Genomic DNA, 22,922 nt, shown 5'->3' on the forward strand with positions numbered 1-22,922 from the left:
CAGTGTTGTTTTTATTTGTTATATAGCTTTATGCCAGTATATACAGGCCTCTAAAACCCGCGATGGTGCCAGCCGTTTCATTTCAAGTGCAACAGAAGGTAAAGGAAAAAGTGTGGGGAAAAATAGCGCACAGTTTTCTGTTCATCTGATACCCTATCTTCGTGGGCATTTATGTGGCTCTTGATCTCTTAACCTTCTAGACTCTCTTCACAGCTAACTTCTTGTAATAGATGGTGGATACCTTTTTTTCCTAAGTCTTGAAGAAGAAATTAAGTGATGCCGCTTGTATGTCTATCTTAAACTTGCATCATCTTTGCATCTTGTCTATTTGTGCTTTTCTTCAGTAACAAAATTCCACCAAAACTGAAGCTTTAGCTATGCTTTGACAAGAGTCTGAAATATCTGAAGAGTGGCTTAGAGAATTGCTCTTATGACCACAATCTCAAGATAGTCACACTTAAGGAAAAGCACAGATACTTAACGACATAGAAATGTTACAATGCTAATCCTTGCTAATATCTGCAGTCTGACGATATGCTGACTAACTGTCTTGCATTTTCTGTTTCTCTTAAAAGGAGTGTGTGCTTAATTCACTTATCCTCACATCTACCTGCTGATGTCCTGCTTTTTGGCCTTGTTTGAGCTTAAAAAGAGAATGAAATATTTACTTCTGTGTTTTTCTTTCACCTGCAGGTGAAAATTTCGAACAGACTCCACTAAGACGCACATTTAAATCCAAAGTTCTTGCTCGCTATCCTGAGAATGTTGAATGGAACCCTTTTGACCAGGATGCAGTGGGAATGGTCAGTATCAGTTAATGGTTTTTGGTTTTAAGACAAAAACCTACCTTAACAATTGAAGGCATTTATCTGTGTTTTCTTTGACATAAAAAATGTGAAGTCTATTGTAGATTGGAAATAATAAAAAATTTCTCTCAATTATGCAGGCTCAAAAGTACATTTCATTTAGTTGGGTTATTTTCTTAGAGGAGATTAAGTTAAAACTTTTAAGTGATAAGTCCCTAGGAGAGATTTTTGTTCTTTTACAAATTTTTTGCTATGTTGTAGAGAATTGATAGAGAAATAAATCGGTCTGCAATTAATGAATCTTCTTTGTGTATGATTTTTCGGTTTATTGGAATGTGGTATGGTTTCTTAATTTAGATAAAATACAGTACTTTTTTCTGTCAGGTTTCTGGTCTTAGTGACTAAAATACTTTCCTTTATCTGAGTTTGAATTCTGTTATTTTATTCCAATTGAGGTTAGTAACAGAATGGTTATGAGTTTCAATAGAAACTGCACGCAGCCCTTTTAATATGTTCCTTCAGTTTTTCAGATTTAGGTAGGTATTACTTTACATTCTACTAGGTGTTACATCTCTGTACAATAAAGTGAGATGTGATGGCAGTCTGTGGATTCTAAATCCTATTTTCACCAATGTTTCTGGAGTCAGGGGGAGAGAAAAGTGTGTTTTAATGGATATTATCTCCCATCCCTCTTTTTATAGCTGTGTATGCCTAAAGGGCTTGCTTTCAAGACACAAGCGGATTCCAGAGAACCTCAGTTCCACTCTTTTATTATTACTCGTGAAGATGGCTCACGGACATTTGGATTTTCTCTCACGTTTTTTGAGGAGGTTACTAGCAAACAGATCTGCAGTGCAATGCAGACATTGTATCATATGCACAATGCTGAATATGACATTCTTCATACTCCACCCACAAATGACAAAGATAGCTGCAGCAGCACCGGAGACTGCAATGGCACTTCTGTTTCAAAGCTACAGCGTTTTAACTCCTATGACATCAGCAGAGACACACTCTATGTCTCAAAGTGCATTTGTCTGATTACTCCAATGTCTTTCATGAAAGCTTGTAAGAAAGTGCTAGAACAACTTCACCAAGCAGTGACTTCACCTCAGCCACCACCTCTACCTTTAGAAAGCTACATCTACAATATTCTTTATGAGGTTCCTCTTCCTCCAGCAGGAAGGTCATTAAAGTTTTCAGGTGTTTATGGACCAATTATCTGCCAGAGGCCAAGCACCAGTGAACTACCATTATTTGATTTTCCGGTTAAAGAAGTTTTTGAACTGCTTGGAGTAGAAAATGTGGTTCAACTCTTTACCTGTGCCCTGTTGGAATTTCAGATACTGCTTTATTCACAGCGTGAGTACTTGGTTTCTGGTTTCTTATCTTGTAGTGTATTGGCACAAGGTCTTTTCATTTCTTGAATCTTAAAGAACACAAGGAACAGAATAGCTGCATTAAAGTGGTATTAGCATGATAATGCAGTCAGGCTGATCTATGTGCAGGTTTTAAGGTGAAGAAAAGAACTGGAGTTGCAGAGAGTGTTGCACTGGCTCCTGTTTTTAGACACCTAAACTTAAAACTTTGGGCTAGACACCTAAACTTAAAACTTTAGCCTTTCATGTAATCTCCTGTATTGATGGAATGATTGTCCCCTTTATTGTTGTCTCTGGAAATGTTGTGTTGTTGGATTGAGTAATATGCCTTCTCCCATGTTCCTCTCCAGCTGCTTAGCTGAATTCCCTCTCCTCTGCCAAACTATCCATGCATTTAAAGGAGATACATAGTTAATTATATATGGTTATGGAGAAGAATTCATGATGCAAATACAATTTTCTCTTTGAGTACCCAAAGTCACATTTCAGTTGTTACTTTGAAATAAAATTACCTGAAAAAAAATTATTTGACAGAATTTAAATCCCAAATCTCTGCTAAGGCCTTGAAACAGTTATTGCTGAAGTCACATAGATAAAGCTTTCTTTGAAGAGGATAGGCAGCAACTAAGCTGAAATAGCATCTGTTTATAAATTAATAAGTAATGTGGTAGTGGTATCCATTTTCTGTGTTGAAATTTGTGACTAGTGGGCTGCTTACTCTGCATCCTGTTACTCTAACACAGAGTATGTGGAGTTATGCCAAAAGATGATTTTCCTACTTTTTTTTTTTTTCCCCCCAAGCTGGTTAAGGTTAGTCCAGACCCACCCATCCATAGTGGTGTGGTTTAAAGTAGACAGACTGCATTTTGAACACAGTTCTATGTAATGGTAAAGAAGCCTAGAAGACCCTAAGAGAAATCCTGGGATAGTCCGTGGCATTACTGAAATCTGGTTTTGATATTTTCTTCCATTGAGCTGTCACTGAAATATGTACACTAAAAATGGTAACTATTTATAAAATATAACCTGCAGTTATTAGCAACATTCTTTTATTAGCACGAAATACAGATGTTTGTGTGTTGAGATGTGTGCATAAACTAAAGCCAAAGAGGGATTATTTTTTTTGTATAATCCAGGGGATTAAAAGTGTATAATGGCAGCAGGGCGTTACGTCACAGTTGCTGCGTTGTATAAACACTGTTAACTACCAGAGAAAAACTATACAGTAATTCAAACGCAGTCAAAAAATCGTATTGTACGCAATAGTGGTTATTCTCTTGGATATAAAACCCAAAATGCTTTGCTTATTCATCAAAAATCTAGAAATACTTGCCTAGCAGATGAAACTTCTTTTGTAGTTTCTTCAGAAATGGAGTAGTCATTTAGTTGTTTGCAATTTAGGGAGAGTTTGTTTATGTGGATATCTGTGTCCCACCAGTGGATGATTCAAACATCAGCTCTCCCACCTGTGCTTGAGACCTCCTGTGGCGGCAGCGTGTGCCTGACCGCCTGGAAGTGCCGCAAGAAAAGCGATGTGTGCATTGCCGTGTTGGAACAGATTTCCCTGATCTCTTGTCAGGACATCGCCTTACAAATACTCTTTTCTGCTGGGCTGGAACTTGACTTGCTTCTGGACTAGGCTTCTGTGTTCTGGGTTCTCTTTTCGAGTTGTATTAATAGGTTCAACTTTTTTTCTTGGATGTTTTCCAAGTGTCTGATCAGTGGTTAATTGAAGGAGCTTAAAATAGCTCTGGAACACTCGAGTTTCTTGTTTGCACGCACAGACATACGGAATTCAAAGGGATCCAGGCAGCAGGTTTCCTTCTTTTGCTTTGTTTTGGTTTGTTTAGGTTTTTGTGGATTTTTTTGTTGCTTTTGTTTGTTGGTCTTGTGGTTTGGTTTTTAAACTGGGATATGCTCCTAATACATTCTGTTCTTTCTTCTGTATGGTTGACTAACATCTGGTTTTTGCTGTTTGTAGAACAGGGAATGTTGAATGGAGATACAGGTGATTAGTGCACTCAATTCTAAGTGGAATCAGAAGTTGCTCGAACTTTTGTAAAGGGCTTGCTCGTATTCTTGCACATGCAGCAGTGGGAGGTCTAGGTTGTCCTTTAGGATTAAATTTTTTTCATGACCTTTGGGTTTGCTAAATCTCAGAGTTCTTAAACCTATGACAGTTGAGGTGGATGGGATCATTTCTTTTTCTCCTAGGTTGGATGAGATTACAGTACTCATTGGGTAGATGTAGATTTAGAACAGTACATGTCAGGGTCAGAGGGTTTACTTGTAAGATTTACTTTTTTTTTTAAAAAAAATACCAAACAAAACCAACCCCCAAAACCCTTGGAAGACTTTGCTGCCAGATGCAATCCTTTTTGAAACAAGCTATTTGGCATCTTAAGTTGCAGTCAGTCCTTGGAATAGGAATAACTTTGCTTGGCAGTGAATGTGTTTTGCTTTAAGATTTCTTTGACATATTTCTGACTTTATGCTTCTGGAAATTCTTCTTTTGTCCCACTATATTGGCACAGCCTGTATGTTTTGAATCAGTGTAAGTCAAATGTAGGGAATGAATACCTCAATTTGATTGTCCTGTTGAGAGAGTTGTTTCCCATTTAGAAAAGGGTTAGAGGAATGCAGGTGCATATAAACCAGTGAAGAATATGAAATTGTTCTAGTGTGAGCCAGTGCTTAGGAACTCTGGCAGACACAGTGGTGCTGGAGGCCTTCAGTAGTGCCCTCACCAGATTGTTCAGTGGGAGCTGGTTTGCATTCCTGCAATTTATGTTGCTCCTGTATCTGTGAAATGGACTTATTTCTTATCTCTATAGAGCACCTAGAGCTCCTCTGAAAAATGTGCACTGAGTTAAGACAGCTGTGAAATCTACTTGAAGGCTATTTTCTAAAGAGCTAAAAAGGAGAATATATAAATAAAATGAAAGGAGAAATGTAATGCCCTGCTACCACAGACTGTCATCTTGAACAGTTCTTAATTTCTGGGTATTTGCTGTCTGCTGCCATTTTTAAGCACAAATAAAGGGGTTTTTCTGCTTTGCTTTTGAATCACTCTTCTCCATCTTTGTTTCACTTGCTTAAAATTATGTTCACTCTGGAGATTTAAAGTATTAGTTTTATTTCTTTACAGTATTAGTCCCATGTTGCTAAACTCTAATCTCTTATGTAGGACACTTTCTTCTTATGTCTCTAATGACTTAGGAAACTTGCAGCTTGGTGCAGGCATCTTTAATCAGCCTCTCAGACACAGAAGCGAACACGAATAGGAAGTCCTTTGACCCACTGCTTCTACTAACCACAGTTTGTTCTTAATGCAGTTAAGTTTTTTGAAATAAAAGGCCCACGTAAATAAATGTTTTGTCTAAGGAGTCTGACACACTGAATGCCTGTGCTCATAAAAATTTGTTGAAAAACTTTTCTTTTATACCTTGCTTTCTGCTAGGAACATGCATGCCTAAAGCGAACTCTCCAGGCAAGGCTTTATTCTGGTGGCTCAACTGCATTGCCTGCTGCCTGCCTGTAGGTATATTTTTTCCCCTGTTCTGTTCCCCTTCAGGTTAAAGAGAAGCTTTAATCCTGTCAGGCAGCCCATCTTTCTGGTTTATCGATATACTTTCTGAAGATATCCAAACTCATCTGTGGTAATGGTCCACCACCGTAGGGGCAACTCTCTGCCTTAAAGCAGCAATATGGGAGTTGCATGTGGAATGGACATTACTTGACAAATACATCAGTGTTTTGTTGTGGTCCATGAAGTAGGAAGATCAGAAGGGAAAAAAAATATACTCCAGAACGTGATCATGTAATGGTTTTAAATTCGGACAAGTCAGAGAATTTCTGTAGACACTTGATAGACTTCTGTCTGGTAGAATGTGAGAATGGAGAGGTGGAATCATGGTTCTTATCTGTCATCTTCTTCCCATCCTCCTCCTCTCTTTCCAGACCCAAGACCCCTCAAATCTTCTTTTTTCCAGATTTACTTACTTTTTATAGATCAACAAAAATGTCTAGATATAGATAAATATTAGTATAAATAACTTCTCACACACAGTTCAAGGGATAATGTATTTTACTTACAGTAATTCATAGAAGATCAGCCTTTTTCTGTGTTGTTAAGAGGCTGTGTCAAAAAATAATGGATTTTCTTTTCCTTGCACAGTGATGAGTTAAGTACTTTCCAAACTAGTGCACTATTGGTATGTGATTTTTTTTTTTTTTCTCCATACCAATGCCCTTGTACAATACAAGGCAAAATGATTCTGTCATTTGCATCAGAATAAGCATATTTTGGTTTCAAAAATAAGAGCAAGACAGCTACTGAAGCGCTTCCCTATTTTAATTTTTTTGTTACTATTTTTAAATATTATGTAATGCTTTGGTATTAGAAGTGTGCACCTTTCTTCTTTTTTAAAATTAAAAAACTCCATACCCTCTCAGGATAGGTATAACTTAAGAAAACTTTTATTTTGGTTTATGTTTGCAGGCTTCTTGCCTTTGTCCTTGCCTTTTGCCAACAGCTCCTGACGTGGATAAAGCCTGTAGAATGTAGTCATTGTTACTTGCAGGCGGTGACCATGCAGGCTAAATAGTTGGGAATGGCTTAAGCCGTGTGGATATCCACGATCAGAGAGCTGCATTTGCAGATAACTCGGTTGCAGAAGGTAGTTGCTGAGTTGATAGAAATTCTGAATTATTGATGTTACTTTGTAATTAATTTGAAAGGCTAATGCTAAAGTTAGCTTAATGACAGAGGGAGAAGTTGTATTTAAATTAGCCTGCAGGATTAGACAGGGGGGTTTTGTGTAGTAGGAAAACACTGTTTCTATTCTGAGATGTGTTCCTTCAAATAAACAAGCTGAATACCAACCAGCTGGAATGGTTGTACATCTATGGCTACATTTAAAATTCCTTTTAAAGCTGAAGAAAATAGGGTATGGAATGGATTCTTCCTCTTCCCAAAGCTTATCATTAATTCATCACTTCTTTGCAGTCAGGCTGTGATTAAAGCTGCAAACCAGTAAGTAATTGTGTAGGCAGAAACTGGTGTCCAGGGCAGAATAGGAGAGTGCTGCTGGTGGTGTTCACTGATTGTTCCCTAAGAGTGTTGCAGTCCAAGTAAGCTTTTGGCAAAAACTTTAAACCATTTAAGCTATTCTTGCTTGTTTTGATTGAAAGCTCCTTCAGTCACAGCGTATCTGCTGTGAGGCAGTGACAAATAGCTCTGTGCAGTAACTCTTGCACCAGCAGAGCTTGATCTGAAAAGAAAAATCAAAAGCCTGCGTTGCAGAATTATGGCAGATGTTGGCAAAACTGTTGCTGAGTTCCTCTTGGGTTGTGGGACTCCTCAGACCCTAAACTCTGCAACTTTGTCTTCAAACAAAATTAATCATCAGTGCCAGGAACTGAATTTCTTGGCCCTCTGTTTTCTGCTATCCGAAGTCTGAGTGGAGGATGGCTATAGGATAGAATTAAAACCATAGCCTTAGAAAGTGCACAGTTAAGTTTAATTTTTCTTCAGAGCGTTTGTTTAGAATCAGTGTTATTTTTGCAGTTTTTATCTGCTCTCTGCAACAGTGTGCAACAGCTTCAGAAACTTCAACACCTGAACCTCTGTATTCAAGTGTCTTTTCCAATTTCATAGTGTCTGTACTTCTACAAACATGTTAGAAGAAGACATGCATACCCCACACCCCAACACAAATATGAAGGATACTGATTTTTTTTTTCCCATCCTCCTATTCCCCCCAGCTTTCCTGGCTGGAATTGGATATTGCTGTAGATTCATGAAAAAGACATCCTGTGTTTCCAGTTTGTGCTATATTTATAGCTTGACTGAAGGTAGGAATTGTCTTAGTCTTGTGAGCTTGTTTTATACTGTTTCCAGCCTTGCAGCTCAAAAGCTGAGTGTTCCAGCAGTTGTTAGACCACATGCTCTGAGTTCATCTGGTGTTGTCTCCTCCTTAACGGTGTATAGATATCGAAACCTGTTAAAGACAATGCTATAGTATAAAAGAGGAGGACAAGGTGTTGGCCTAGCATACTGCCATGTTAACTGCTCTAGCCGCCAGCTGCTGAATAAAAAGATCTGTTGGTATGCATGTTGCACAGGTGCATTTGGCACTCTGCTGTTAAATTCAAGGAGGAGATTAGTTGTTTTTACATTGAACTGAGACTTCGGTCATATGTTGCAAAGGATAAACTAAGCTGGTCCCTTTTATTCTCTACACAGTTATTTCGGTTGCACTGTTGGGTTGGCTACTATACAGCACGCTTTATAGACGTCTAAACACTCTTCTAAAAAATGTTTATCTGAGAAATACCAGATGCCTTGGGTTTTATCCAAGGTTTCCGTAGAAAGCCATAAGCACAGAGAGAAGAGATTATTTCTGATGTGCTTCTTAGTTGATTACGATGCTGCTTCCATACTCGAACTAGTATTCCTGGTAACCCTGATACTGGTAGCAGAAGGCAACTTAATGGGTGCTAAGACTCAGTTTGCACATTTGCATATGACTTCTAGAGTGACCTACTTTGTGTTGAGCTCTTTGTTGTTTTTAGCAAAATGTGCTTGGGTGTACAAGTCGGCTTTCATCAAGGTGCCGCTCAGCTAGTACTGGGTTTTGTGGTTTCCATTTTAAAGCAAGCTCACATCTCTTTAACTTCAATTCATTTATTTAAAAATGTTTGTGAAAGAAATATTTTTTTTTTCCTTGGTCTTTTTCAGATTATCAGAGACTGATGACTGTGGCAGAGACCATCACAGCACTAATGTTTCCATTTCAGTGGCAGCATGTATATGTGCCTATACTTCCAGCATCCCTCCTTCATTTTCTAGATGCTCCTGTCCCTTACCTCATGGGCTTGCACTCTAATGGGCTGGATGACAGGTCTAAGCTGGAACTTCCTCAAGAGGTGAGAGGAGCTTGTTTCGATTGATTAATTATTGTACATGAGTATGAAGGAAATAAGAAATGAGCCAAAACACTAGTACTAACTAACAGCTGTTGTGAAGTTCTTGCTGGCTCTGGTTTGGGATAACTCTTACTTTATGTTTTGGAGATGCTGGAGAAAATCTGGTGAAATAGATAAATCCCTGTTTTGGGGATATTGTATGCTCTGATAAAATTAAGCTAATTTTACAGGTATTTGTGCAGTGGGGTTACTAAAAGAACATTTTTGTGCTGCAAAACTTAGTCCTGTAGTGCTAGGAAATGCAAGAAAATGCAGTGTGAATTTACCAACTGTAACTAAAAGGTCATACACCTGCTTCTGCATGGTGCTGAGCGAGCAAAGGCTGACTGGCTTCTGCGCTGGGCTGGGCTGGTTTCTGGCTGCGTGGCATTAGGCTGGGTTTCCTTGCACCACATTTCTGAGTTGGGGTGGCTTATGTGGACCCAGCCTGTCAGGTGTCTGCACCAAAACCATTTCAGATTTTCATCTAGAATGCAGTCTGTGTATACTTGAGCAAACTGGTGCCAATTGGGATAGTGCTCAGGAAGTCTTCCCTTGTAGTGAGGCTTTGTTAATGCCAGCCACTGTATAAAGGAGAAGAAAACAGTTTGTAAAGTTTCTGCAACTCATACCTGGGGCTGGGACTACGTTCAAACTGCTTAGAGGTGGTTTTTATTTACTTTATCCTGCTGTTCGCAGATACTTTTTTTAGGGATGTGCCAAGAGAGTTTCAGAGCTGGTTGTGAGGATCAAGGGACCAAGAGTGGTTGAGCACTGGGGGAGCTGGTAACCACCCATGGGAAGTATGTCTGGTGGATGGCATCTGGCTGGCTTGTGAGGCAGTTCCATCAGTCATCTGAATGACTTCTGCCATCGAACACCACTGAATGGTTTATTTGCTCTTGTATATAGAAAATGTTGAGTGTTACAGAATGGTCTGGCTGGCTGTTGTCAAGAAGCTGGACACCTCTGTCAGGTAGCCCTGTGGGAAGCAAGTGCTTGCAGAGTTACTAGCTGTGGAACAGCAGAGCTCTGGCCTCTGCTAGAGTCTGCTTATAGGTGTAACTTTGTTGGGGAGGGACTGGGTAAACTATGGGAAACACCCTACTTACGGGCATTCGTAGGATTCTTTCATCTCTACCATTTTCTTTGTCTGTTTTCTTCTATTATAATTTACATTACTGGGAAAGCAGAAATGTGGCAGGCAGAGGGTTTTGGTGGTGGTGGTTTTTATTTTCATTATGAGGCAGTGCTGCAACATAGCTCGACACAAAAAATCTTTAGAAAACTGCATGAAATTAAAGACAAGATATTTTTGTGAACCTCCAGTCTGGTCACCATGCCAACATTGCTCTTTTTCTCAAATCCATATGCTGATAGTTTTCATTTGTTTTTCCTGGCAAGTTCAAAGGAAAATTTATCTTCAGACTGTGTTATTTTTTCCTATGAAAACTAAAGTATTTAATATCTTGATTTCTTTCTTTTCTCCCTCACTTTTCTTTTACACTGTAATAATTAATAACAGACTAGTGTATGTTCTTGCCATGAAAACAGTATTTCTCTGGTTTACTACATTTTCACAAAATTTTGGATGTACTGATGGGCCTAATTAATATGGTTAGTATACTTTTTAGAGAGAATAGCTGGTGAAGTAAAATGCATGCATGGATATGCATGTTAATATGCACCGTGAATGTTTTCACTGTTATAATAAACTTCTAAAAGACTATCCTCCTTTTGTAAAGAATTTCCTCATTTTAAAATCACTGTAATACTTCCAACTAAATGAACATATTTAAGTTTTAAATAAGTATTTCAATTATTTAAAAGGTAAATAGTGTTGAAGAGCTTTATCAGCTTGCTTTGAAGATTTAAAGTAAGGTAGTTAATCTGTTTCTAGATCGTAGAATCATAGGCTGGTTATGGGTTGGAAGGGACCTTAAAGATCATCTTGTTCCACCCCCCATGCCATGGGCAGGGACACCTTCCACTAGCCCAGGTTGACCAAAGCCCCGTCCAACCTGGTCTTGAACCCTTCCAGGGAGGGGGCAGCCACAGCTTCTCTGGGCAACCTGTGCCAGGGCCTTACCATCCTCAGTAAAGAATTTCTTCCTTATATCTAATATGAATCTACCCTCTATCAGTTTAAAACCCTTACTCCTCGTCCTATCCCTACCCTCCCTGATCAAGAGTCCCTCCCCAGCTTTCCTGTAGCCCCCTTCAAGTACTGGCAGGTCGCTCTAAGGTCTCCCCAGAGCCTTCTGTTCCCCAAGCTGAACCCCCCCTAACTCTCTCAGCCTGTCCTCACAGGGGGGCTGCTCCAGCCATCTGATCATCCTTGTGGCCTCCTCTGGTCCCACTTAAGCAGGTCCAAAAGAAACAAACGCAAACAACCCCCCCCCAACCCCCTCAAAACCTGCTGTTGCAACAAGAAGTAAATGTACCGTTTAAAAATGTAAAGCAGAATTCAAAGTATGTGCTGGTCTCACTAAGTGAAACTATTGGTCAGTATCAGTATTTCTGATGTTAATAATTAAATTAGCTTTAGTATATTTAGAACTGCAGATTACACGTTCATCTCAAAACTACTTTGATTTATAATTAGGCTTTCAGACACCCTTCACTTAAAGAGCCAAAGGACCTCTGCACTTCTGACATAGGAAGTGACAAGGAACGTGCCTAAAATGTGGTGTTGTAGAAGTAGAAGATGGCATATGGATTCTATTATTTGTACTTCAATAAAGACAAATTTATCATAAGTAACAAAAGGGATATTAATATTTAATGTTGCTTATCTCTAAAGTTTGGAATGTATATGATCCTTTATGAAATCATTGAGGTTATATGAGGAACCTAATTTCCAAGGTCTGCCTCAGGGCTCCTGATTCATATATATATATATATATATATATAGTAAGTGTCAGAATTTTCCTTGCTTATCACAAAGGGTATATAAAGAGCTGTTCTATCTTCTAATTTATTCTGAGTTCTGCAAAAATATTTTTTTTTATTTGTCTTGAAACTGCATAAACTGCATCTCTGTTGCTAATCAAAAAATTTACATGGATGCCTGGGACAGCTGCTGTTATAGAAAGCAGTATCTAATTTAGACAAGGCCCAAAGAAGTGAGCTTTGACAGAAAATCTAGTTAGTGCTTCTCAGTTGAAGGGCATTGTGGAAGAGTATAATATTGCTATCTAGCATAGCATGAATGCCCCAGTGTCACTGTAGACTTCTTGATTGTAGTTTTATAATGAAGTTTTGAAAAGAGTAATGTGTCTTGCTAAAGTGTTTTAGGCTAATATATGTGAAAATACTATCTGTCCTAACTGTCAGGCTTGGCTTAAGTCTTGCACGCATGCCATAGGCTTGTTTTGGTTTGCTTGTCATGGCAGTCTCCTATATGTTGATCACATCTGGTTCTTTAAGGGAGTACTTTACCATGGGAGCATGGAAACCCAGCTATGTCCTAGAATTTGATGCTTTGTCAGATGATGATGATGATGATCTTCAGCAAAATTAACTGCATTAGTACAAAATTCAAGTTCAGACTATCCCTTTGATACATCAGAAAACAGTGCCTGATGAAGAACTCATTAGCATTCAACAATGACTTGACGACCTGACTCTGTGGCCCTGTAAAATTGTAGAAAAGACTCGAGGCTTACAGTAGACTGGAGTTTCTTGTACATGTCAGCAATACAGTGCACTTAGTTAAGCTTGTTCTTATATATTGCCACTTTGCTGAGGGCTCTTTCTGTATGTGTGAGCATCCTTGTGGTTTCACTGATAGCTGCATCAGAGGCTTGTAAGGAACCCAGAAGAGAAAGGGTGGGGGGCATGGGAGAAGTGGTGCTAGAATAAGGTGCTGCAGAAATCAAAGGGAAAGGGAAGAACATGCAGCTGTTTCAGATGTTGCTGGCAAAAGTGTGGCTTGTTTATCAGTAAAATTGATCAAAAAAATTGGTTAAGCTAGCTTTCTTGCAGATCATAAACACAGCCAGTACTGAAGTAAGATTGTTCTTTTGATGTGTCTTTGAATTTCCTTTTAAAAAAAAACTTTTGCAGTGGTATAGCAATGTATTTTTAAAAAGCAAGTTAATCTGGGCCATTTCATGGTACTGGATTTTCATGTGCATTTTGCCACTCTGTAATGCAGGAAAATTGTGGAAATTGAAATTACTTAGAGGGAAAATAAGCAACACCGAGTCTTCCAGCACTGGTTAAATCAAACAAAAGTAGAATCACATTAAAAAAGCTTGGTTTTAATGAAGTGATCCCAAGGGTCTTGGGCAATGGCTTTTTTTTACAAAAGTTGAAAGATTTTAAAAGCTGAAATCTAGTTCTCTGTTAATGTAAGACTGATACATCTTCTCAGTATTTTTATTTCAACCATTAAAAAGATGTTATTCGGTGCTAAATCTTAACAAATTCTGTGGGTTTTTATTTTGTATGTTGTTTTAGAAGATAAGAAAGTTCCCTTGAAAAGCCTTTTTTCCTCTTGATGCCAACACATTTAGATCAGACTGACCAAGATAATTATTTTGAAAGATAATCACTGCTTTGTATGCATTCTCAGGCTATCTGGTGATGTGATAGATCCTTGATAATATTGCAGGTTTATTGACAGACTTCAGTTTTATGTTTTCCTGTACTTCAGTGTTAAACAGCTGCTTGGGCAGTTAAAAGTCATGTTTCTGAAAGCCACAGCTCTAAGTTGTTCTGTCACAAATTCTTGAGTTGTCATGAAGAACAGTAGTGCTGACAAGAAATGCAAAAGGTCACCATGTGCTTAGAGGAATGGCACAGGAGCATCCTTTAGAATTTAGGAGCACTCTAAACACACTTTCCACAAGCCAGCTGCATATGTGTAAATTTGCATATCCCCGTTTTTCTGTGTGTTAAGTGAGGTGGGTTTCAATGCTGTATTCAAGCAGAAGTCTTAACTCAGAACTAGGGTTCAATCTGACTATCTAGGGAGGGGGTGTGAAAACCTGTATTTACCTATACTTTGAGAACCTGGGCTGCACAGAGAATTCAAGTAGCGGTAATTGTGCTATCAGAACTGACTGTTCTAAATTGCTGTAGGCACCTATTTGCATGCCATGTAATTATGTATTAATGTTTAAAATAAAGCCTGTTTTCTCTTTAGGATGTCAGTGGGGTGGGGAGCTTATTATTAGTGAATGTTGGTTCCTCCTTAGATGTCCTTTTGGCAGAACCTAAATAATTTCCTTCTATGTTTTTGAACAGAGCTGAAAGGAAGGATATGGGCTTGATGAAGGCCTTGCTAGATCAGTCTGGGTTTGGCCCTTAATTGTACTTGAGGTCAAACTAAAGAATTGCAATTGTCCTCTGGTTTTGGAATTGATGGGTGTAGTCCAGACCCCACCAAGCCAGTGGAAAGTGGTGCTGTTGACCTCAGGGAACCAGGCTTTGGCATCAGATACGTGAACAGTGACTTACTTGCATCCACATTTCTAAGGTTTGTAAGATTTTTCACCTGGACACCCCATTGTTTGTGATGACAAAAGTTTATGGGAAAGACAGATTTTTAAATTAGGATGTGACATCCTTGTTCCTTAGTGTAGTGTCTCAGGAGAACATTTGATTGTATGATGATGATGTGTGTCCTCTCTTTCAACAATCTGCTATTGAAGTGGTGTGTAACTATTTGAGAAAACAAATATCTCTGCAACAAATAAAAGCACATTTGATTGTTCTAGAGACCTGAAATACCAAGCAACTAACTTAAGGATGCTCTTTAAATTATATTTCTACATACGCATGTTGCTAAGTATCTTGTCTTTATATAATTTTAGTTTTGTGTGTGTGAAATGATGATCAATATACCCACTGGGGCTAACATACAGAGCTGTCACCCATTCACAGCTCACTCAACTGTGCTGCCTCCATAACTAAAACTTTGTGATCAAAGAACTCCTTTATTTTTCTGCTTTGTGTACTTGCCCAGTTCCTAGCATGCAAACGGCTTTGACTGTCCATGATTTCATAAAAAAATAAGTGCCATTTCATTTCTCTTGCTTTTTAAGGGAGGGGACCTCTCTATCCTTGCTGGTATTCCATTTCGTTGGACCTATAGTGTAGCAGCATTGTGAGACTTACTGTTTTGGTCTCTGTTACTGGTGGTTTATTTACTTGGGATTTCATTTTTACAGAAAAATGTTGTTTTGGTACCTCTTGAAGGGCTTGTGAAGTGAGGTGTCTGCTGTTTCTGTTTCCTGGGGAACATGGACTTTTCAGAAGTGCTTATGCAGTTCTTGAGGATGACCTCAGTCTTGCTAAGAGAGGCTAAAGCAATCTACTGAATCTCCTTTGCTTATGCTGTTCTAGGTAGTCCTCTATGTTATTTATTAACTGGGCACTGAATAAGTGTAGAGTGTCCCCAGAAATTTTCTTTACACTCTTTAGAGTATTGCTGCAATGCTAACATATTTCTTTTTTTTTAAATGCTTATATATAGAGCAAATTCTGGGAAATGTAATAGTAAGTTGAATGATAAGCAGTCATCGTTAGTGGCTTAAAGTGTTTAATCTATGTTTATTGCTCTTAAACTGCAGAAAGGATATTTAACTGTTGGAAGAATTAGCCAGATGAGCCCAGATACTTATAAGCAATTTTACCAAGCATTAAATTTGCCTTTTTCTTCATTGACAAGGAGTTTATTTTCAGTGTGAAGTCTGGAATTTCTACATTGATAATGTTTGGTTACTTTTTGGCCAAGCACTTTCTAGGTACAACCAAACTTAATCAAGAGTGATGTTTTCTGCAGGACCTGTGCTAAAATGAGATAATCCAAAAGGGAAGGAAAATTGAATGATGTAAATTAAAGAGAGTTTTAAAAGGAAGTAATACAATGAAACTGTTTGAAGAGTTTCTTAACAAGTCTGTCTTGCCATTTCACAGACAGCTTGTGATGAATTAAATTGTTTTTTCCTCAGCACCAATTCATAGGCATTGTGCCTAGTTTTAGGGCTTTATTTTTCTCATGTTCTGAACTGCTTACAGTGTTCATGATGGTTATTAGCTGACTTGATTTCTAATCATCACAGGCAGAGTTTATTGTAGTCTATCTATGATCAGTCCCACAACAAAATCCTACTGGAACTACTTAGTTCTTACTTGATGCTTCACTGCTTGCGTACATTGCTCTGATTTCTGGGATCATCCATCATTGTGGGGTTAATATCTTCCAATTTGTTTCCTATTAAATCGTGAGACTGCTTCCATCCTTCTGCACTTACTGAATGATAGGAAATAACTGGAGTTCTGTTAGCTGTCATGATTTGATATGTATTTTTGCTCCAAAGCTATTGTGAGTCCTGAGTTCAGGTGTGCCCACTAGAATAATGCGATGAAGCTAGGCTGAAATCACTCCGTAATCTAGGTGGAGGGGTTTGGTGTGGGAGAGGCTAAACAGAAAAGTGACAGTCCATGTTAATTCTGCAGTGAACAAAACCTGAAATGCTTCTATAGAAGAGCAAAGTTCCTGCTGTATAGTTAACTTTCCAAGCAGATTTCACACATGGATGATGTTCTTGCTGTATGTATGTAATTATGTATGTCATGAAACCATTTGATGCTGATTTTGCATTGTAGAAGCCAAAAGGGGAACCCCCCCCCCCACCAAATAAAGGGTGAGGTGAGTCCTTGAGAGATGCATAGCTGCTTTTGATGTTGCTGTGGAAGCCACATAGGTGATTTTTCTTTCCTTCCCCCCCCTCCCCCCAGTCTTTTTCATGGTAAATGAGATGGAGGTTGGAACAGGAAAACAGAATTGAAACTAGTTCAGTTAATTTTTCCCCTTGGAAATAAACTTCTGAACTCATTGAAGGCATTGTCTTAGTTCTCAAGTTGCTTACAAAAAAGAGAAGATAACTTTCTTGCAGTTTCTGCAATATCAGTACACCTTTTAGAGTGGAATTTGCCAAATCTTTTAGAGGAGTGGATTGAGCAGTAGGCCATCACCTGCTTATGGATGCACATGTAAAAAAGTGTCGCAAATATCCTGTAGTTAAAATCCATGTGTATGAAGGCATTCCTATATCTGTACCTAATATATGCTATAGTCTCTTCTGTACCTAGTAAACAACTTTCAACTAAGAAAGAAGACTCATTTTAAAGACCAGGAACTGTAGGCCTTGTTGTGCTTCTGTGATGGTTGGGGCAAGTCAGTTTTACAAAATAACCAAACAAATGCAAATGTATTTGAAGCTTTTAATAATTATAAAACCCAAAGATATATGAAATGCAACCCTTGTGTTTAGTGATTTTTGTAATGGTATCCTGTTCTAAATTAAATCCCAGGCTAACCTGTGCTTTGTGGATGTAGACAACCATTTCATTGAGCTGCCAGAAGACTTACCCCAGTTCCCAAATAAACTTGAGTTTGTTCAGGAAATTTCAGAGATACTAATGGCTTTTGGAATTCCACCTGAGGGAAACCTTCACTGCAGTGAAAGTGCCTCCAAGATGAAGAGCCTCAGAGCATGTGACCTGGTTTCTGATAAAAGAAATGGGAACATAGCAGGATCACCTTTGAATTCCTATGAGCTGCTAAAGGAAAATGAGACTATTGCAAGACTCCAAGCACTTGTTAAAAGAACAGGTGTCAGTCTAGAAAAGGTAAGCTATGAAATTATCTGCACTCTCTCTGGACCTGCAGTATCAGGTGGTCTGAAGTCATGGTCCAAAGACGCTTTTTGTTTGTCTTCTTGGGGAAGAACTTCATGTTAATATGTTCACAAACATTGTGAACTTCTGTAGAGACATGGGCAACCTTGGGGGAGAGGGGAGTGGGGTTTAACCCCACAGCATCTAGGGGGAAGCCTTTGGCTATCCTTCAGGTGTTTCTTTGCCAAGATCATATGTTTAAAAATGTTCCTTGCTTGTTTAGTCTTGGTTTTAAGATTTATTCTAGAGTTACCAATTTGTTATGATTTACATGGCTAAAACCGACATTCAGATAATCCTGAAGTTGGAATCCAATCTTGATTTTTATAGGTATCTATCTTTCTTATTGTGTGTAGAATATGTGTAATTTTGCTTTTATGTGATATGCTTGCCATAGGGATACTGTGATGCTTTTTTCTGAATGATGTTGTAAAGTATTGATGTCCAGTTCCCAGCAAGTGAATGTGCAGAGCTCGTGGTGACACTGATTGGATTCTTTTTGGCAATCAGAATTGGGGAAAAAAAGTTTTGGCCCTTTTTGCGTAAAAGGTACTATTACCTGAAAGATCACTGTGGGTTTCTTGAGCCTTTGTGGAATGAAGATCTTCTTGGCAAACATTTCTTGCATGTTTAGATTATCTCGACCAGTTCATTGCTGAGTCTGATTCTTGCTCACGTGATTGTAACTTGGATCACAGCTGGGGCTAAACAGAGACAGAAATTGTATAACTTACAATAGGTTGGGGAGGAGACCTGCTTTGTAGGGAGGGAGCTGCAGGGGGGTTACAAGAGGAAGCATTTGGTTGCTAGACAGGATTAGATGCTCAAATCAGCTGCATTCCTCTTCTCAGTTGTTTGGGGTTTTTTGCATTGTTTTGTTCTAGTTCAGGGGCAATTTAGTAAGAAGCTTTTTTTTTTTTTCCTGAATGGATTGGGCAGTGATGGAAAAGGTAGAGGTCTTAAATTTCTTGTAAGTTTTTGCACGTTCAGGCCTTATGTACTCTGTACTCTCTTCCGTAATAGTTGAAGTCCCATTTTACTAGCCTTTTATTGTGCTGATAGGAGTGTATAGGTTATAGCTGTAAAAATTTTCTTAAGTATGCAGATAAAAAAAACCTGCTTTAATGCCAAATACCCAATCAATGAGGAATGTATAGATGCCAAGTGCTACTTATGAGATGTGGTTAGAAGAAATGGCTGAATAGCAGAGCTCTCTAGCAGAGAGCGTGGCTCTAGGATTCTATTTATAGTTGGCCTTGGGCTGCTCTTCTCGAGGTGCTTTAAGAAGCGTGGGATAGCTGCAGCAACTGCATCATTGTGCAGATGTTGTAAGCTCTAGATATTGTATTTAATTATGTGTGGCGGTGCCTTTTATAATAATTAAGAAAGGCAGGGATAGCAAGTGTGTATTCAAACCTAGAGCATGAATGTTAGTGGCTTTGATTTTATTTCTAGATACTCAATTCCTAACAAAATTAATATGAATTGGATATCTGAATCTCATATTGCTGTTTTCATAAATCTTAGCCCACATGTTAACTGAAAATGCATTTTATTTCATTAAAGATTACTCTGTGTGGTTATGAATTGTGCATGGCTGCTAGACTTAGGTTACAGGAGATCACTATTAGACATGCACAGTTTCTTTTTACTGTGCATTTCTGTCTTTGTTGGATAGTTGGCATGTATTAAACTGTAACAGTATAAACCTGAGCTTGTATAACATCAGGCAGAAATATGTATTTGCCTAATGTTCAGGGTAGTAAAAACCCCTAAAAAGCCTATGCAGGTGATTAAAGGGTAAAAGAAAATAAATTAAGTATATGGCATATGTGGACATGTGTGTGGTTGTTATCTATCCTTTTGTAATCTAAAGTTATCCAGTGCAACAAGTACTAAAGTAGGTTACGGTTTATTACTGAAATTACAACTTTTATAGACAAATGTTTCTAGGTTTTTTGGTGATACTGTTTTATTACAGTGTTTGAAACTGTAAGTAGTGTTTTTTTGTTGGAATGTTGACTTGAGGAGTAGCTGAACGGCATATTAAGGTCTTGTATACCTAGAATACCTGACAAAGCAATGATAAAAATTTTTCGTGTTCCCTTTCTCAGTTGGAGGTGCGAGAGGAGACCAGTAGCAAAAAGGATCTTAAAATTCAGTGCGATGAAGAAGAATTCAAGATTTACCAGCTGAACATTCAAATCCGTGAAGTTTTTGCCAACCGCTTTACACAAATGTTTGCAGATTATGAAGTATTTGTTATTCAACCCAGTCAGGACAAGGAGTCTTGGTTTACAAACAGGGAACAGATGCAAAACTTTGATAAGGTAAGTTATGGAATAAGAAGAGATGTCGATGTAAAAAGTAAAACAGTCTTCAAACCTAAGGCTTTGTTTATTGGGCCATAAAATGGAAACAGTACCGCAAAAATTATACTTTCTTCCTTAAATTTCAGTGTTCCTGAAAAAGACACATCTTGTATATTATGTGGAAAAATATATACATACATGCACTTAGGAAGATACTCTTTTAAGGATACTGTAGAAAAGTACAGCTTGCTGTAGAGAAATAGCTTAGAAAGCCTCACTTATGGCTAATCTCTCCATTAAGGTTAAATATTACTACTGAAAATGTGTTTTAGATGTTTGTTGGTTTATTCGTTTTTTTTACCAGAGGAATTGCTGAATATGTTAATGAATAAAGCCATGACCCCACATAACACTTACCTACATGTGTACCAAATGTATTCCTAGCTCTTTTCTAGGGAAATGCAAGACCCAGTTTGTCAAATTTTACTACTGTCGTCTTTACTGGAGATCAGATATTTGTCAGCCGGATAGTTCACGTGGGTGAAGATTATGTTGCAACACTACCTGCTAAAACGCTAATCTGATTCCCATCAAATCGTATGAAAAGATTCTCATCAATTTTATAAGCTTTGAGCCCGGCCATAACATCCATATCTGTGGTATTGTTGTTGTGGTTTACTGGGATTCTGTTGAAATTTTTAGAAAACCAAGGACATACTAAAATCACAGTTTATTTACTGTGTTATATAGTAGGTGATTGTCATGAAACTGGTTTCATATAGACTGCCTGTTTCAGACATAGAAATGGTGTGTGTAATAAAATTAGACTTTAAGCGGCACCAAAGCACTCTAATACATCCTTGATTAGAAAAACTGGTGCTTTTGGTGGATATATCTCTCTCTGCAGACTCCCCAACACTCTTACCTCTTCTTGTCTGTTAGGCATCTTTCTTGTCGGACCAGCCTGAACCTTACTTGCCTTTCCTCTCAAGATTCCTGGAGACCCAAATGTTTGCATCTTTTATTGACAATAAGATTATGTGCCACGATGAAGATGATAAAGACCCTGTTTTGAGAGTATTTGATTCTAGAGTGGATAAAATTAGACTGCTAAACGTTAGGACACCGACTCTCCGCACATCTATGTATCAAAAATGCACAACCATCGATGAGGCTGGTAAGAGTAATAAGCCACTTTCTTGACATTTAAGAAAATAAAACTAGTCAGTGCTGTTTGTTGTAGACATTAGGTTAAAGTTAAATAACGATTCATGCTTTGAAACATCAGAAAAAATAGACCAAAAAGGGTGAGGTGTAAAGCTTAAGTGAGGGACTAAATATTACAAAGGAAGCTGAGAAGCTGAGATGTGAGATGAAATTAATTCAAAGTTTAATTGAACTGTTTTACTGCATGCTTCGTGTGAAAAATGTTTGCACTTAAGAAGTTTAAATTTTTTCTCTTTATGGTGGCGGTTCTTTTGATGTTTAATATGCTCTTCTATTAGTGTACATATTGGAGTCAGGAAGAAACTTCCTCCTCCTCCTCTCAAATTTGAGATCGACTTTTACTTGAGGATGTGTGATTATAGATACTTGTCTGGTTAAGATACCTCTAAAAAGTATTAACTTTCTTACTATTTCAGAGAAATCTATTGAATTAAGGCTGGCAAAAATAGATCACACTGCAGTCCACCCACACTTGCTGGACATGAAAATTGGACAAGGGAAATACGAACTTGGATTTTTTCCCAAGCTTCAGTCTGATGTTTTATCCACGGGACCAGCAAGCAACAAGTGAGTAAGCTAGGGCAACAGGTTCTTCTGCATCTTGGCAAGATGTATGGAATGGTACTGAAGTAGAGACACTAGAAAGCAAATTCAGTATCTTTTTTTTTTTAAAGTGAGAACAAATCAGAGTATGTGGATAGTTGTGTGTGTGTGTGTGTTTCTCTTTTAAATCTGGACTTCCAGAAGCAAATTTACTTCAGAAAGCCCTATTATATTTGAGGTTATAGTTGATGTACTTGAGTTACTTAAAATTACTGTTGATATAAAAGATCATCTCCTTACTGGATATCAGTTAAGAGCTAGCAAAAATTTTAGGATATCTTCTTATAAAAACTTTGAAGGAAGAGGACAAAGGTGACAGTTATAACTGGCTATCATAAAAGAATGGAAAAATACAAAGGCAGTGTATGTGATCTTATTTTCTGAAATTTTGTTGCCCAATGTTAGATTCTTCTACAGAGAATCTTTGCATGTAATTGGAGCTGCACTTTGTCTGATGTAATTGGTGTCAACATGTTCAGTATACAATAACATAGAAACTTATTTCCCCCATTGCCACTGCCCTTCACCTAATTCTTGACATTTGCTTAATAATATTCCTCCGTCTGTAGGTGGACGAAGAGAAATGCTCCTGCACAGTGGAGGCGGAAGGACAGGCAGAAGCAACACACAGAGCACCTGCGTCTTGACAATGATCAGAGAGAGGTGAAAATTGTTCAGCTATAGAGATCTGATTTTTTTTTCGTAATTGCCTGAATAATGTTCTGTAACCTTTATGAAATGTCTAGACAGTTATTTGCAGTCCATCTCTGCGTGTATTTAATATCAGTGAAGTTCCTGATGCTTAGCGGACAAAAAGTATTTAGTTTTCTGATTTTAAAAGTTACACCACTTTAACACCTCTCAGGACAAAATAATTTCATCCCATGTACAGCAGAGTTCCCTGAATTATTTTTTTTTTTAAAAAAGGGGGG

General features: G+C 38.1%; 1 protein-coding gene across 2 annotated transcripts in view; it reads left to right on the top strand.

Moving 5' to 3' along the window:
• The first annotated feature begins 697 nt into the window (after positions 1 to 697).
• The window catches only part of DENND5A (DENN domain containing 5A), a 48,145-nt gene continuing 25,920 nt past the window's right edge, over positions 698 to 22,922 (top strand). For both annotated transcript variants that reach the window (XM_026850223.1, XM_026850222.1), the window contains exons 1-8: positions 698 to 803; positions 1,508 to 2,168; positions 8,928 to 9,115; positions 17,483 to 17,800; positions 19,963 to 20,178; positions 21,103 to 21,337; positions 21,804 to 21,954; positions 22,560 to 22,653. In XM_026850223.1, the coding sequence (XP_026706024.1) occupies positions 801 to 803; positions 1,508 to 2,168; positions 8,928 to 9,115; positions 17,483 to 17,800; positions 19,963 to 20,178; positions 21,103 to 21,337; positions 21,804 to 21,954; positions 22,560 to 22,653 (1,866 nt within the window). In that variant the 5' untranslated portion in view covers positions 698 to 800. The remainder of the gene's footprint in view (positions 804 to 1,507; positions 2,169 to 8,927; positions 9,116 to 17,482; positions 17,801 to 19,962; positions 20,179 to 21,102; positions 21,338 to 21,803; positions 21,955 to 22,559; positions 22,654 to 22,922) is intronic.

This window comes from Athene cunicularia, assembly GCF_003259725.1.
Source record: "Athene cunicularia isolate RWA chromosome 5 unlocalized genomic scaffold, athCun1 chr5_part2, whole genome shotgun sequence".
Lineage (NCBI taxonomy): Eukaryota > Metazoa > Chordata > Aves > Strigiformes > Strigidae > Athene > Athene cunicularia.